General features: G+C 36.6%; 1 protein-coding gene across 1 annotated transcript in view; it reads right to left on the bottom strand.

Annotated features, from left to right (window-relative positions):
* LOC111142540 (THO complex 1) overlaps positions 1 to 17,642 on the bottom strand; it is a 53,275-nt gene extending 35,633 nt beyond the window's left edge. Inside the window, exons 1-9 of the mRNA XM_022495799.1 lie at positions 17,504 to 17,642; positions 15,260 to 15,333; positions 15,105 to 15,165; positions 13,802 to 13,868; positions 10,402 to 10,520; positions 9,700 to 9,748; positions 8,684 to 8,779; positions 2,951 to 3,033; positions 237 to 310 (exon numbers count right to left, since the gene is read on the bottom strand). Coding sequence (XP_022351507.1) covers positions 237 to 310; positions 2,951 to 3,033; positions 8,684 to 8,779; positions 9,700 to 9,748; positions 10,402 to 10,520; positions 13,802 to 13,868; positions 15,105 to 15,165; positions 15,260 to 15,333; positions 17,504 to 17,557 — 677 coding nt within the window. The 5' untranslated portion in view covers positions 17,558 to 17,642. The remainder of the gene's footprint in view (positions 1 to 236; positions 311 to 2,950; positions 3,034 to 8,683; positions 8,780 to 9,699; positions 9,749 to 10,401; positions 10,521 to 13,801; positions 13,869 to 15,104; positions 15,166 to 15,259; positions 15,334 to 17,503) is intronic.
* Positions 17,643 to 18,144: the final 502 nt, after the last annotated feature.

Genomic DNA, 18,144 nt, shown 5'->3' with positions numbered 1-18,144 from the left:
CCAAATATTAGGAATATGCAAACAATAGACCATGTAAACAACGAACTGTCAGCATGTAATTTAGAAACCAACTAAAGAGCATATTAATGATTTAGGATTTATAATTTTAAGTAATACACATAAAAAATACAAATAAATCTGCAAGCATGATTTCTTCCTCTTTGTGTATATCCTGACACTAGTACTTGATAAGTTTTTAAGTATTAGTTTTGTAAATCTGAACTTCTAAAACTCACCAAGTTGTTGGAGCTTCATCGTCTCCCATCTCACCTTCTTCTACATCCATTCCCTCTTCTCTATCCTCAGTGTGCTAAATTTTAAAAAATGTACAGTCTGTCACAAAGCAGTTGTCAGCCAGAAGACATGCTGGAATAACATCATTCACACACTGCTAGACAAACACTGTTAGAGAAATCTAGTTGCACTTCTGTCTAGACAGTTAATCTTTAAGGCAATGGCAATTCTATGTGACAAGGATCTGAGAACTCAAGAGCAGTACGATGATGATATAAGATAGTCATGAAGGTATGCAGAAAGTTTTAAATCAGTATTTCTTCAAACATGGTCTGTAGATTCTCTATGGGAATAAAGGGTCTATGGCAAAATACATTTTAGAAATATATATGATGATTTTTTAGACAGAAGTGTATTATATACTTATATATAGTATATTAAGAACTCTGAAGAATTGCAGTAAATAACTTGAAGTATACCTAAGTAGTTTTGTCCCCAATTTTAATTGGACCATAAAAATTCTCCCCAACCCCACAGAGAACTCTTATTATTGGGGAACACTTCAGGATATGCTGAGTATCTAGCTCTACAGTGAGAAATTCAAAATAACAAGTTTATATGAAATAGTCCAAGAAGCACCAAAAGATACATAAAAGTGAAAGACAAAATTAAAAAAAAATTTTTTTAAATTAACATATAATGTATTATTTCCATCAGGGGTACAGATCTTTGAATCATCAGTCTTATACACTTCACAGTACTCACCATAGCACATAACCCCCACAATGTCCATAACCCAGCCACCCTATCCCAACCCCTCCACCCCCCAGCAAACCTCAGTTCGTTTCCCGAGATTAAGAGTCCCTTATGGTATGTCTCCCTCCTGATTCTACCTTGTCTCATTTTCTTCCCTCCTTGGCCCCTATGACCCCCACCAGCCTCTAAAATTTAAAAAAATCTTAAGTCAACATCATTTCCAAATTCATAATCATTACATTTTAAGGAACAAATTATGTAAAGTAATCTAATTTACTATGAGATATTAGCTAGATCTAATTAATAATTTTTCAAACTTCATAACTTGTTCCTAAGTGCAGAACAAGTGCTAAATGTCCAGAAATTTGCCAACTATGGACTGCGTTTTGGATATATCATAAATAATCTTTAAAAATAAAGTTGATTATAGCTGATGTCCTTTTAAAAATCAGTGGGCAAATATGGATTATTTAACAAATGGTTCTGAGTTAACTGGCTCACTGTTTGGAAAAAATAAAATCATAACATAACCTATTCCATATACCAACATTCATGCTGGATTAAAGATTTATTTAAAAAATAAATCACAAAAGCATCAAAAGAAAACAATAACTTATTCTTCTGGAGTGGAAGGCTTTAGCATGACACAAGACCAGAAACAACTAAACAAAAGACCAACAAACATTAATATTCTATCCAAACTTAAAAGTTCTATAAAGGCACCATAAATGAAGTTATAAGAAAAACTATAAACTGAGAAAAAAATCAACAAAATGGTAGGCAATGAATTAATAATATTCAATATGAGCTTCTACACATCAGTAAGAAAAAGACATTTCAAAAGTAAAATGGGTAAATGGCATGAATAAGTAATCCTCTTTCTCATTGTTTCTAATTGGTACAGAAGAAAAATAAATTCCAATAAATATATAGTAGGTCCCTCAACTTCACTAATAACCAAGGAAATGCAGTTTAAAACAAACATTTACTTTTCAAGTGTGTATCAATTAAGCAAAGATTTTTAAAAATTGGTAATTCCCAGGATGAGGCTGTGGGAAAATGGGACAGATATTCTCCAAATGCCACTGGTGATGATATAAATGGGTACAACCTTTTTGAGAAGTAACTGGTCAACAGCTATCAAAATCTGATATATGCATACATTCGACACAACAATTTCATTTACTAGAATTTATCCTAAGGCAACACCTGCATAATTTAGCAATGCTATATACAGTATTATTCACTGTAATGCTGTTAACCATTTTTCACTATTAGAAATTATCTAAATGCCCATAGAAAGGATTACGATAAATATCCACTTAGAAGACTTAATATGAACCATTAAAACACTAAGATCTAAATGTACTGATACAGAAACGCATCCCTTTTATAATATTAAAAGAAGGGGCGCCTGGGTGGCTCAGTGGGTTAAAGCCTCTGCCTTTGGCTCAGGTCATGATCTCCAGGTTCTGGGATTGAGCCCCACATTGGGCTTTCTGCTCAGCAGGGAGCCTGCTTCCCTTCCTCTCTCTCTGCCTGCCTCTCTGCCTACTTGTGATCTCTGTCAAATAAATAAATAAAATCTAAGAACAAAACAAAACAAAAAACTTTAATGTTAAAAGAAGAAAGTGAATTTCAGAACAGTATGTATTGTATGACCTCAGTTTTAGAATAAAACTATACACACAGTAAGTCCTATAAAGACAGACATGCTAAGAGTGGTTATCTTTGGGGCCTTGGATTATGGGATAGTTGTACTTTCTATTTTAAATATTTCTGTTTTGTCTGCATTTTCTACATAGAATACAAATTATTTCTATAAATTAGAAATAAAGGTTTTCAAAATTTTTGGTGACTTAAAATACCCATTCACAGGAGTTATCTTAGAACATACTTATAAATATGATTAGATTTTGTAAGTTTTTATTTATAAGGTAAGATTTCTTATCAGCCTCACCTTCTGACCCAGGGTGCTTTCCTGCTCATTGGTATTGAAAACAGTAACATTTTCCAGATTAAACTGACTCTGCAAGTTAAGACCTATTAAAGAGAAGAAAAGATTTTCAAAGCAATTCCACCAAACAACTAAACTTAAGACTGTAACTCTGTTGTCATATAACCAAAACACATAAAACGATAAATCCATAATTAAACAAAAGATCAAGTCAGAAATAACACCACACCTGATTTCCAAATCCTAAGAAAATATCCCAAAATGCCAACCTAGCTTATGTTAGGGTGGTGGGATTAATTATAAACAGCTTTTTTTCCTTCATCTTCCAATTTTTCTGATATAGGTTTTGTTATTTTTATAATTTAGAAATTAAATTTAAAAACATTTATTAAAGGATATATATTGTTTAAAGCTACCCTTAGCAATATATTATTAGTTTTTCAACCAGTCAATAAGAGAAAGAAAAAAATGGTTTCTCTCTGTCTTGCCAAATTAGTAATGCTGTGCATTGAAAGAGAGGTCTAAAATGTTCTTTAAGGGGCGCCTGGGTGGCTCAGTGGTTAAGCCACTGCCCTCGGCTCAGGTCATGATCTCAGGGTCCTGGGATCAAGCCCTGCATCAGGCTCTCTGCTCAGCAGGGAGCCTGCTTCCTTCTCTCTCTCTCTCTGCCTGCCTCTCTGCTACTTGTGATCTCTGTCAAATAAGTTAAAAAAAAATCTTTAAAATGTTCTTTAAAAAAATGATGAGATCTACAAATAAAGGGGATTAAGAGCACACTTATCTTGATGAGCACTGAGTAATAGAATTCCTGAATCATTATATCATACATTTGAAACTAACGAAACACTGTATGTTAATTATACTTCAATTAAAAAAATAGAAAAGAAAAACAAAGCTATAACTAATATACATTTGAAATTTTAGATAATATTCACAAATTCCCAGAGGGAAAAAAGTTACCAAAACTGTCTCAAGAAAAAATGAAAAGTCTGAATAGTTCCAAATCTGTTACATAAATCAAATCCATAGCCACAAAACTTTATTGTGGCTTTTCTACTCATAAATTCTACCAAACATTCACGAAAGAAATAATACACAATTACTCCAACTCGTCCAGAAAAGAAGAAAATGTGAAAGCTTTCAATTCATTTTATGAAAGTAGTTTAATCCACTACAAAAAATCTAACAAGATCATTATAGGAAAGGAAATTTACAGGCCACTCTCTTTCCTGAACTAAATTCACATATTCCTAAAAAAATTAACATTCTAAATCCAGCTACATTTTATAAGGAGGCCATATCACAACCAAATTTAGATTATGCAATGTAAAAAAAAAAAAAAAAAGCTGAGAATTTAAATCTTGTTCTTATTCTTCTATCTTCTGTAACTTCCAGAAAAGAAACTACAAATTAGTACTTAGGAGGGGGCACATTTAGTTTCACAAAACACAGCCTTCATTTATCACAGATTTAAATGGCAACTAGGTGTCTGGCATTGATCTAGGCACAGAGATCACAGAAGTAAAAAACACAAATACATTGAAAATGTGAGATGGGAGAGATCTGAAATCAGGTGGTGATAATGAGTGACTGCGGTGGCAGGTTTAGATTAGATGCTGAAAGAGAGGCTTCCTGAGGAAGTAAAATTGAGACCGACAGCAAGAGTCAGTAGTATGGGGGCACCTGGGTGGCTCAGTGGGCTAGAGCCTCTGCCTTCGGCTCTGGTCGTGATCCCAGGGTCCTGGGATTGAGCCCCATATTGGGCTCTCTGCTCAGCAGGAAGCCTGCTTCCTCCTCTCTTTGCCTGCGTCTCTGCCTACTTGTGATCTCTCTGTCAAATAAATAAATAAAATCTTAAAAAAAAAAGTCAGTAGTGTGACACTAAAGAACAAAAAGGTTTACAGAGGGAAGAGTTAGAGTCAACACCCTAAGGTTCTACTGACCCTGGGATTTTGAAGGCCTAAAGAAGGTGAGATGCCAATTCAATAGGGAAAGAATGGTTTTTTCAACAAATGATGCTGGGATAACTGGGTGTTAACACACAAAAGAATGAAACTGGACTCCCACCTCAGACCATACACAAAAATTAACTCAAAATGGACCACAGAGCTAAATCTCTTATAAGAAAACACAAGAATAAATATTTTAGACCTTAGGTTAGGCAATGATTTCTTAGATATGACACTAAGAGCACAAGCAACAAAGGAAGAGATAGATATATCAAACTTCATCAAAATATAAAACTTCTCTGCTGCAAACAATACTATCAATAAAGTGAAAGGAAATCCACAGAATGGGAGAAAATATCTGCAAATTACATATCTGATAAGAGTGTACTACCTACAATAGAAAGAGAACTCATACAACTAAGAAAAAGACAATCCAATTTTAAAAATGGAAAATAGCCATTTCTTTAAGGAAGACATACAAATGACCAGTAAGCACATGAAAAGATGCTTAACATCTCTCTTCATTAGGAAAATGCAATCAAAACCACAAGATACCACTTCATATCTACTAAGATGGCTATAATAAAAAAAAATTAAGACAACAGTAAGTGTTAACAAGGATGTGGAGAAATTGGAACCCATATGCATTGATGACAGGATTGTAAAATGGTGCAGCTTCTTTGCAAAACAGTTTGGTAGTTCATCAAGAATTTAAATACAGAGTTACCATATGACTTACTAATTTCACTCTAGGTATATGCGAAAGAGAAATGAAAATATATGTCCAAATAAAATCTTATAAACAAAAGTTCACAGCAGCATTATTCATAATAGGCAAAAAGGCAGAAACCACCCAAATGTCCATCAACTGAATGGATAAACAAAATGTGACATATCCATATTGAGAATATTAAAAAAAACGAAATCCTGATACATGCTATAACACAGATAAATCTTGAAAACGTTATGCCAAGTTAAAAAAGCCAGTCAAGGGGCGCCTGGGTCGATCAGTGGGTTAAAGCCTCTGCTTTTGGCTCAGGTCATGATCCCCGGGTCCTGGGATCGAGCCCTGCATCGGGCTCTATGCTCAGCAGGGAGCCTGCTTCCTCCTCTCCCTACCTGCCTCTCCACCTACTTGCGATCTCTGTCTGACAAATAAATAAATAAAATCTTAAAAAAAAAAGCCAGTCAATAAAAGACCACATATTTCATTATTCCATTTTTTAAATGTCCAGAATCTATAAAGAACAAAGCAAATTAATGGTTGTTTAGGGCCTGAGGAGAGGATAAGAATGATGATGAGTGAAGAGTGACAGTTACTAGGTACAGGGTAGGAAAAATGTTCAAAAATTAGACTGTAGTCATTGTTGTACAACCCTGTCAATACGCTAAAAAAAACAATGAATTGCACACTTTAAATGGTGAATTGTATGATATGTGGACTCACATGTTGAAAGCTTTTAAAAAAATAAAAAAGGTGAGTTTCCAGTAACAAAAGGCCAAATTAGCTAATTAATTCAGATCAACCCTACTAAAACAACTAAAAACTTGGATAAATTACATTAATTCCATAAAAATTCACAGGGTATAAACCATGTTCACATCCTGTTCAAGGCAATGAAGTAAAAAATGCTATTTTTTTTTTGTTTTTGTTTTTGTTTTTTTTTAAACAGTAAAGAGCTGACAAGAAAGGAATATGTGGCAAACATCCAAAAGGCAAGTAAGATGAATAATGCATCATGAATACTTAAAGCCCCTTCTATCTTGAGTACATCTACCAAACAGAGAAGAATCAGTTGTAAAATTGAGCTACCCTTTTTGTAGCTTTCCCAAAGCTAGAATTTTAAAAACAAATCTGGGCCCCAAAAAGGTAGGGAATCTAATAAATCCCACCCCAACCATCTTCAATGCTAGGAACCTGTAGGGTTTTAAGTCTCAGGTTAAAATAAACCAAACTATAGTTCAGTGTCAAGTCTTCTCAATGTTTGAAGGACTGGTGATAGCCTCCTTCTAAAGGTGCCTGGCAGAAGCAATGAGAACTCTATCTGGAGAAAAGTATCTATCCGAGACCTTAAAAGTAATCCCTCAATATTTTCTCAAATGTAACATCCAACACTCACCAGATACTCAAACAGATAAGACATCCTGAGGAACAGTAGAAACAAACCCACAAAGCCTGAAGGTACTAGAATGATCAGATACATAACAACGCTTATCCTGGTTAAAAAAACTAAAGAATAAGTTTGAGAATATGAGTGGGAATAAGAAACTAGAAAGTGACACAGCAGACTTAAAAAAGACCTTCAACAAGTGAAAAATAAAAATAAAATACAATGAAAACAACAAAAACTAAAATTAAAAATTCATTTAGCAGCTGATCATCCATACCTTAAGAAAGAGTGAACTGGAAAACCATTCTGAAGAAACTATTCAGAAGTGACAACTAGAGATAAATAGATGAAAATATAGAAAAAATAAGAGACAGAGGATATGGGACAAGGTGTAATAATGTTTACTGGAATTCCAGAAAGAAAAGAAAAGAGGCATACACAGTATTTGACAAAATAATGGCTAAAATTTTACAAACTGGATGAGACACTAATCCACAGATTTAGGATTCCCACAAATCTCAAACATGATAAAGAAATCCACAGTAAGATACCTCATAGTACAACTGGGAAAAAAACCCAAAGAACCCAAAACCAAGAAAAAAAATCTTAAGAGCAAAGAGAGAAAAAAAAAAATCTAGATTATCTTCCAAGAGGTTACACTGATATTTGTGTTGTCTACAGAACAAGGGAAGACAGAAGGCAGGATTATCTCACACACCATGAAATCCTCTATCTAGTGCCAATCTACAATCTTTCAATCTTTTGTATTGAAATCACTCTTCAAGAATAAAGATTTTCAGACAAAACACAGACCTGCACTAAAGAAAAGTCTAAGGGGGAGATTTTTCATAACTAGAAGGTCAGAAATACAAGCAGTAAGTACCTTAGTAATCTAAATTAATCTTGATCACATTAAATAAGTAGGAAAAGAAAAAAAGAACACAGATCTAGTGGGACAAAAAAGGAAACATAGAGAAACCACTGCCAGCATATACTGCGGGTGTCACTACACGCATGCACTGTTGTAAGCTGTTCACGTATTTTAATTCATTTAGTTCTCACAGCAACATATGAAGTAGGTGGTATATAGCCGGATATTAAGGAAAGGAAGACTAAAGGAAAAAGGTATTAAATCTGGCATATGTGAACAGAATGTGGAGAGCTCTGGAGAACTGGTTATATTCCATTTCTGGAGTTTGACAGTGGTTACATAAGAATTTGATTCAGAATAATTATAGTATACATTTATTTTATGCATTTTTCTATATGAATGCTATATTTCACAATAAAAAATGGTAAAAGAAATGAAAGGAAATAAGTGTGCCTAAATAGTGACTGTGAGGGAGAAAATGGAAGCAGAAAAATTAGCATACATTATAAAATAAATAGAGACCTGACAGTTCATATCTACATATGTGTGATTCAACTAAACATTTTTATTATTAATAAGCTTGGAACCTGAAAACAATCAACTGTTAAATTACTATGTTGTACATCTGAAACTAATACATGTCAACTATACTTCCAAAAAAAAAAAAAATCAATGACTTTAAGGGTTACCTGTATTGGATCATCACATATAATCACACATCATTGTGTCATCAGAGCAGCTTCTAATCCATTAAAAACTGAAAAAGATTTTCCTTCAAAGCATTAATTAATGTATAAAAGCTTACCTGATTTCTCAGATAAAGGGAAAAGCCTGGCCAAAAAGAGTTGAATTCGTCCACAGAAGACTGTATTCTGGGATTTTGATAATCTTCTCAGGAGGTCTAACAATATATGGAAATGAAGGTTATAGGAAATCATTCTATGTTTATTATAACTATACCCAGATTTGTTAGTCTGTCAAGAGTATTTTCCTAAAGCAGTCATCAAAATTGGTAGTACAAACTATTGTTCCAAAAAAGCATTAAAAAAAATCAGGAGTAAAAAAAAAAAAAAAAAAAAAATCAGGGGGACGCCTGGGTGGCTCAGTTGGTTAAGCGGCTGCCTTCGGCTCAGGTCATGATCCCAGGGTTCTGGGATCGAGTCCCGCATCGGGCTCCTTGATCAGCGGGGAGCCTGCTTCTCTCTCTGCCTCTGCCTGCCACTCTGCCTGTGTTCTCCGCCCCCCTCCCCCGCCGACAAATAAATAAATAAATAAAATCTTAAAAAAAAAATCAGGAATAAAATGAATTTAGCATGGGCAAGATAAACTTTACTGAATTTTTTTTTGGTTTTAAGTTTACACCCACAACAGGAACAGTTTAATTTTTTTTTTAAGATTTTATTTATTTGACAGAGAGAGAGAGATCACAAGCAGGCAGAGAGAGAAGGGGAAGCAGGCTCCCTGCTGAGCAAAGAGCCTGACGTGGGGCTCGATCCTAGGACCCTAAGACCATGACCTGACCTGACCATAACTGAGCCGAAGGCAGAGGCTCAATCCACTGAGCCACCCAGGTACCCCAGGAACAGTTCAATTTAAAGGGAATGATCAGTTGTAATAAATCAGTCCATTATTTAAAAATGAAGACATTAATCTATTTTTAAAATTTTATCACTTGTGTTTAATTCAACCACCTGTTTTTTTTTTTAAACACATAAACAATGAATTTTGGAACACACACAAAAAAATTAAATTAAATTAAATTAAAAAAAAGAAAAAAAACATTTGTTTTAAAAAACAATCATTTACAACTGAACTACTTACCATTGCACATACGTAGTAAATAGTTTTTCCCAGCAGAATAGAATGTGTTCTGAAATTAAGACAGAAAGTACTATTACCATTCAGAAGTTTTGAACTCTTCAATAAGTCACAGCAAGTACGATATTAAATACTGACATACACTGAGTCTACTATGCCACTTTCACTGTTTTCCCCACAAATAGCATTTTTTTTTTTTAAAGATTTTATTTATTTATTTGTCAGAGAGAGAGAGGGAGAGAGAGCGAGCACAGGCAGACAGAATGGCAGGCAGAGGCAGAGGGAGAAGCAGGCTCCCTGACGAGCAAGGAGCCCGATGTGGGACTCGATCCCAGGACGCTGGGATCATGACCTGAGCCGAAGGCAGCTGCTTAACCAACTGAGCCACCCAGGCATCCCAGCATTTTTAATTAAATACATTTTCATGTATATAATAAAACATGATACTAAATAACTGTTTTAAACACGTGAAAGTGTGCATTTTCAAATTAATTGTTCTACTCAGTCAAATTTTGCACTTCAACGTTTTCTACACCATGACTCTTAACTTGGACCCTCAAGACAGCAATACAATTCCCTCAGAAGGACAAATTTTTGGCAGTCAGCAATACTAAAATATAAGCCCCCCAAAAAAAAAAAAAATCTATCTTCTGAACTCTGGATCTACAGAAAGATGTTAGCAGAAAAAGAAACGAAGACACTTACTGATTTCCAAGTAGCAACATTTTTTTCCACAAAAGTGAATATTGTGTCACACTGATCCAAAGGAAGACAATCCAAAACATCTCCCAACAATACAAAAGGTGTAGAGGCGGTACAAATACCTTCAAGTGGAGCACAAGCCAATTTAAAAGTTTAAAAAAAAACTGTACAGTAAAATAGCCCATGCAAAATAATTCTGAAGAATATCTTAATAGTACACTTAGTCACTCCTAACAAATTTTTAAGAGACAAGAAATGGAAGCAACCTAAAAGTCCCCAAATGGGACATACTTAGGTAAATTTTGGTATGTGCACTCAATAATAATGATGATGATAATTCTTGATTAACACTTCTAGAGCATTTACTATATGTCAGGCACACTAAGTGCTTTACGTATACTAACATATTTAATCCTTATAACCTTAAGAGGCAGATAATATCACCTCCAGTTTACAGAATGGGAAAACTGAGACACAGAGAAGTTAAATAACTTGCCCAAGGCCATAGAGCCAGTAAGTGGTAGAGCTGGGATACGAACCCAGGCAGTCTGGCTCCACAGTCTGTTTTCTTCACCACTAAGCTATTCAAAAGAATATAATGCAGCCAATTAAAAACGATGGTTATGACGACTATAATAACTTGGAAAATGCTTATGATATAATGTTAAGTGAAAAAGGCAGGATTCAAAACTGTACGTATATTATGGTTACAACAATAAAGGTAATTTTTAAAAAGACTAGAGAAACTAAAAACATATACCAAAATGAATGGTAGTTTTTTAAAGTAGAGGAATTATGAATCATATTTTCCCTATGCTCATTTCCAAATGTTCCATAATGTTGCTAAATATCTTTGTGATTTACCTTCAAAAAAGATAATAAAAAAGTCTGATACTGATTTCAACTAATAAACATTTAAAATAAAAGCACTCTTTCAGGGGAAAGAATGGTATAGTAAAAAGTTGTATTTCAAAAGTCATTAAAGCAATAAATTAAAACATTTTTTAAAGAAAAAGTCATTTGGACTAGCTAAACATAATTTCATCTCCCTGCTTATTCTATTTAAAGGTAACACTAACACTTCATTAAGTGTTTAAGAAAAGTAGCCTTTTAAGCGTGGTATGCAAAGAAAATATTGGGGGAGCACTGTAAGCCCCAAACACTGCAGTTAATATAGTATGTTCAAAAAAACGAAGTAATATATCCAGCTCCACTCTGCACTGATATGATCACATCTGGAATGTGATGTGAGGGAAATTGCCAAGAACCAGTGGGTGGCATAAAGAAGCAGATTGCAACTCAGTTTAAGGGAAACCTGACAAGACTATCTAATAGAAATCAAAACAGTAAGCCCCATCAATTGGCACAGATGCTAGATGACCACCTGCCACGGACATTACAGAGGGGAGAAGGAAAACCAGAGATGAGAGCAGACATCTGCTGAACTCCCTCACCACTGAAGGTTCTGAGATACTATATGCCCTGTTTGACCTAATGCCTGCTTTGAGAGGTATACTCCTGCCTGTAGTTGAAGCATAGTTTGACATAAATTAACTCATGTTTAATTATATAAATTAAGAAAATTAGCTATATTCCACTCCCAAGATTCTGATTCAGTAAAACTAAGCTCAGGCTTTGCAATCTCATTTAAAAATAGAGATTCACGGATGACTCTGATGAACTGGACTATAGTGTGATTCCCCAGCATTTTCACAACCTGCATGCGCCCCAGCCTCTGCACGCCCTCTTTGCTTCACCTTAACCTTGTCCACAGATACTCTCTCTTCAGTTCCCAAGCACCCTCTATGTTGATACTTCCATGGTTTTGTATACAATGCTTTTTTCTGTCTATTCAGTCTTCTTCCTATCACAAGGCAAATTCCTGCTCCATCTTTCAAAGCACACAGTAAATATCAGTATATCTAAAAAAAACTCCTGATACTTTTCAACAGGCCAGCCCATCTACACTTCTGAAAAGCACAGTATAAATAAATTATAGCATTTATCATATCTTGTTTATTTTTAGGTAGACACGAGCTTTCTGAGGGCAGGCATTTTTGTACTTTTTAAGCAGGAGAGTGTCTGACACTAAACAGAAGCTCAATAAATATCTGCTGAGTTGAATTCAACAAAACATATTTATGGATAATTTGAAAACATGTCACATAAAGAATACAATAATAATCTCTTTCCAGAAGGACTTTTTCCCATCCAATTAAAAGAAAAAAGCATCTAAGCTTTAATCAGAAATCCTTATCTTTCTCAAATAAAGTAAATGTTCTAAAAATAGACTGTACAAATTCAAGAGTTAAAAATATTACCAGTCTACAAGAGTAACACATCAAGGTAATCAATGAACTAAGCAGACTGCTGTTTGACAGAAACTGGGCAAAGAACCATCCACTGCAGCACCCATTCAGGTATGCTGAATGAATGAACATCTTGTATAAAAGTTTAATGTGTGAAGTTAGAATTTATGAATTATGCTTAAGTTCACAGAATGGCTTGCTGCTACACCAGCAAACCATTTTTACCTTGAATGGTCTAGTTTTTGTAGGAATAGGTATCAAAATAATAAATACATAAACAATGTTTTACACTTCACTGCTTCTTTCTGCAAATATTTAATGAGCTCCTACCATGTGTTAGGCACTGTGTACTTCCTATATCCCTTTTTTATTCTTGAAATTATCCTCCACTGCCACTGCAACCATTTTAATAGTCCCCTAACTAGTATTTCTGCCAGCAGTCTCTCCCAATCTAACTCCTCCTCCACAGTTCCCTGTTAACATGGTATACAAAGCCCTTCACAAATGACCCTAAGCTACTTCCCGTTTCCTTCCTCACCACAGTCATCATCCTCTCACCCTTCTGCTCCATCCAACTCTTCAGCCAGACTGAACTCACCTTTACATAGCTATGTATTTCCTTCTCTTTCTGCCTGACCAATCCATCAACCCTCACATCCCAGCTCTTGTTACAGCTTTCCTTATTCCTTTAGAGTTTAGAAACTTCAACCACACTTCACAGTAATCATACCTCAGTAAAAAATTTACACATCCATTTCCTCCATTAGCCACAAAGCTCCTTATAGGCAAGGATATGTTTTCTTTACCATTGAATCTTTTAGTCCTACCTCAGTACCAGGCACATAGTAGATGCTCAATAAATATTTACTGAATGAATGAAACAACTGGAGAACAAAGAAAGTGCCAAAATGTGTGCAGTATGCTAGAGATGAGGAAGTGTGAGCTAATTTCATTGGGACAACTTCCTGGCAAAGGTGGTAGGCAGAACTTGAAAAATGAACAAAATCAAATAGATGGAGAGGTATAGGGAGAATAAGTTCTAAATAAAGCATGTCACGTCCATGATTACTTTAGAAAAACAACACTGTACTTACCTTCAGTTACTCCCCCAATAGCAAGAGAAATAATAGCTAAAACGTTTTCACATGATGAGTGATTTATCTACCAACAGAGGAAAAAACAATTTGATTTAGGGGCCAGAGTCAAGACTAATTTGGTAACAATACAAACACATCCTCTGACATTAAAGCATAAGAAATAGAAGATAAACATATTTCTTATAGAAAACAAAATTACTTTCTAAGATGAAAATACAAAAAATGACTAATAGTAATAGAATCATTAATTGTTAAAATAGATCCAGTAAATAATAAGGGTGATTATAAATAAAAGGTGATTCACTTAAAATCCAATGGTCTTAGGAAGATGGTTACATTAGCATGATGATGGCTACAAGCTAATCAAGTACAGAAGTGCTGAGGCCATATCAATCAATGGCACAGGGCAAAGGCAGGGGCTGGGGAATTAATTGTACTGGTGCATCAATATGTCTAAGTAAAGGTTTTAATAAACGGGAGGTAGTACTTAGAGTCTGTAACATCACAGAAACTAGTATTTTTTGAGTGTTCATTATGTGTTGTTTTACACAACCTTGAAAGAATGTTATATTCCCTCTTACAAAGGAAACTGAGGCTCAGAAAAGCAAAGTAACTTGCCCAAGGCCTTACAACATGTAAGTGCCTAAGTCTGAAGAGGAGGACAAAAATAAGTTTTGATACAGAACTGTTCAAAAGAAAGGAACGCTGTATTTGGCCATTAAAAAAGGATCTAGCTTCTTGGGACACAACCTTCACTTAACCAAGAATAAACTGCTTAAAGTTTTCCTTTCCTTTGGGTGCCCCTCTAATGGTAAATAAATTCAGAATTTTCATGTTTAGGTTAAATTTTTCTACTCAAGTTGGATAGACTCTGGTTATTTTTGTATGCTAACTGATGAGGATACCACAGGAAAATGAGGACATAGAATCTCAGCTCCCTTGATGAACATCCTTGGACTAGACCTTTGATGCTACCAAAAAATGTGTCACTGTTTATAGAGCAATGTGAGAGCGCCCACCTTCAAATACAGTTCTTGCTCAGGAAAATCTAACAACTTTTCTTATATTCACTTGGAGAGCTCATTCATGAAACCAAACCCTTAAATTATACTTGTGCTGTCAAAATCTTAACTATTACATAATTCCTATGCTATGAGCAAATCAGCTTTCACAAAGTAGCAAGCTCACTGTAGAAAAAATAATCTTGTATAAATATCCACTCTGAGGATAAAAGCAACTTAAAAAATAACACTGATTAATTTGGCAACAAAATTTTAACAGTAAAGAAAAACATACTTACAATTTCTTCTTCTAGAACACCTCTGAAAGCTTGGTCAAGGGTACATTTTTTTTCATTTTCACTATTAAAAACAAAAGACACCTGTATTTTTCAAACAGCTTAAGGTAACGTATAAAGATCTCGGCAAGTGTATTTTATGGATATCAATGCCTTACCTGCCAGGTAATTGGCTGAAGGTACTCAACAATGGCTTGATATTTTTGTTGTTTAGGGCCTCTCTGGTAGACTTCTAGAAAAATAAAAATAGCATGTAAGTGGAAAGATTTTTGCTCATTATTTACTGAAAAATATCACTAATCAACAGTATGTCTAACTGGAAACACTTATACTTGGGAAAAAACTACCTATCATTCTATTGGTAATTCTTATTCAAATGCCACTTAATAATACAGACTCTAATCACTTTAAACTTGATGAGAGCTTGTCAACTAGACTTTCTCATTCCAGGCTTTTCCTCCTACCATTTCTTTAAATATCACATTCATGAGCGTATTCTGCCTCCCTCCCCCACCAATGCTCTTATTTATAAGCTTTGGTTTTAAAATGTCATAGCTCCCTCTCAAGGTCCTTGACGTTATCTCCCTCAGTCTATCCAACCTTATTTCCCACTACCACCTAACAGTCTCCACTAAGGTCTACCTACTTTTTCATTATCTATCAAGTATTCACTCACTGTTCTTCCCACCTGCTCGTGAAAATTCTATCCATTCTTCAAGACCCACTGCAAGCCCTCCCTTCTCTAGTTCGATCAACCCAGTCCCTGACATAGTCAACAAGGTATACGTGCCAATTGTCTTAGTCATAACTGAAATCCAAAACAATAAAAAGGAGGTTTTGGCTCATAGGTAGAGCATGTTACTCTTGACACTGGGGTTGTAAGTTCAAATCCCCCTTCAGGTGTAGGGATTATTTAAAAATAAAACCTTAAAAAAGAAATATGAGAGACAAAAATTTTGCAAAGTAATTCATTCTGCGAAAATTCATATACACTTGGAAAGCCATCTCATTACCCCCATGAATTTGATTTACACTGGAAACGTCCATTCCTGACTCTGCCAAGAGCAGACTGTGTAATCTTGGGCATATCTCCTTACCTCCTTGTGCTTCAGTTTCCTCTTAAATAAGGGGGATATGTTAGATGCTTATTACTAACAGCAGCAGTGGCATTACCTGGAAACTTAGGAGAAATGCAGCTTTCAGGCTCCATTCTAGACCTACTGAACCAGAATCTCCAAGTGATTCCATTGCACACCGAACCTTAAGAGCCACTGCACCAGCTAATCTCAAATCCCCTCGGAGACTAATATAATACTGGATATTTCTAGTAGTTACTTAGCAGAATTTCAGAGCACCAGGGATTACAGCAAAATACACAGAAAGAAAACGACTCTGAAGGCATAAACAAAATATAACCTGGTTAACAAACAAACAAACAAACAAACATACCCTCATTGTATGGAATTTAAAAATAACCTGCACACAAGAAAACTTTTTACTCTGGCGTTACTAGAACTAGGAAAGCACAATTAAATATTTGAGTAGTTGAATCATGACTCGAAATATTGGCGCAAATTCTGAAAAGAAATACAGGCAACCAACTCAGAACAGTTTTCTTCATGCTCTGATGGGCAACATAAAAAGAATACTGGGCCTGAAGTCAGAAACACCAGCGAAGTACATCACCTTACTTTTTGCGGCGGGGGGTGTGTGTATGTGGTCTCAAGCTCTATCTCATCCACCAGGGTTAACAGAACTTCGCCTACTTCACTGTGCTATTCTGAGTTAAATAAGCTAACATGAAAACGCTGTGCAAGGCGTTTCCCCAAATGCTCAAACTACTCTTCCTCATTGTTTAAGAATAAAATGACAGCCGGCAACAATTCCCAAGCTGATTTGTTTGCCTCTTCCTACTCAGGAGCTCCTTGTTAATCTCTTAGGAGTGAGATATGGAGGTTTAAAGGGTGGTGAGTAAGGGGCCGGGACCACCACCTGGCAGATTAAGAGGCGGGGCAGGAGCCAATTCTCTGGGCTAAAACCACAGGCGCCCTGACTCTTAAGCAATTCTGGAGACACCTGTCCGGCTAAGCGAGCACTGCAGAAGAGCTCGACCACACCGGAGGTAGTCTGCGGATGACTCCTCCACGCCGGTCACAAAGGCGCTCAAAACGCCGGGTTCAGAGACGTGCGAGCAGAAGGACGGCGGCAGACAGCACAGGACGCACGGAAGAGGCAAGTAATGCGTCTTTCCCACCTCCCAGCCCCCGACGGGGCCAGGAGCCTACACCGCGCCGTACAACCTCAGTTCCCGTTTTACCCCAGGGCAAAATTCGGGTATTTTCTGGGAGAGGAGGAAAAAGATAGAGCCGGGTTAAGGCCCCACCCGCCCACCGCGCACTCACCGTAAACCTCGTCCGCGCTTCGGGCAAACTGAAAAGCGGCGGCGTCGGAGACATCTTCTCGGCTGCGCGTGCCCGCCACCGCGCTGCGGCGCCCGCGGATGACGTCAAGCGGGAGCAACGAGATTGTGTCTCCGTGGGTGGCTAGAGCGGCCTGTGAGCCAAGGGGTGGGCCAGCTGGGAGCTGGGAGCTACTGTGGGGAGAGTTCAGCCGCCGTTGGAAGACTGAGTCAACCACCACACTGTGGTCAGTCTGGATTCGTGGAGAACCTTTGGGGTGACGGCATATGGGCGTCCTCGCCCTGTAAGCTCCGGTGCTGCCTGGCGGGGAATAGGCTGGGACGCGCACCTGCGGTGATTTTCCTGATTGGGGAAGCTGGGTGAATGACGGCTAGTAAGGCTTACTGAGTCTCTCGGGAAGGTAACCGCCGCCTGGGAATCCGGGGCAGGTGGTTTATCAGGGAGTGCCTCCGGCTTGGGAAGTGATGGCAGTGCCGGTGATCTCCGGACTGCAGTCATTCTCCCCGAGGGAGTGGTCTTAGCTACTGCCTTGCTGAGCAGTTAGTTAATGCACCGTGCAGCTCATTGGGCTCTGTAGCTTAGGAGCAGTTCCCTCCTCTGTGAAATAGAAATAATGCCTGTTT

This window comes from Enhydra lutris, unplaced genomic scaffold, assembly GCF_002288905.1.
Source record: "Enhydra lutris kenyoni isolate GAN:26980312 unplaced genomic scaffold, ASM228890v2 scaffoldscaffold8, whole genome shotgun sequence".
NCBI classification, from domain to species: Eukaryota; Metazoa; Chordata; class Mammalia; order Carnivora; family Mustelidae; genus Enhydra; species Enhydra lutris.
The sequence above is the reverse complement of the archived record's forward strand: the minus strand, read 5'-3'. Positions and strand labels throughout refer to the sequence as shown.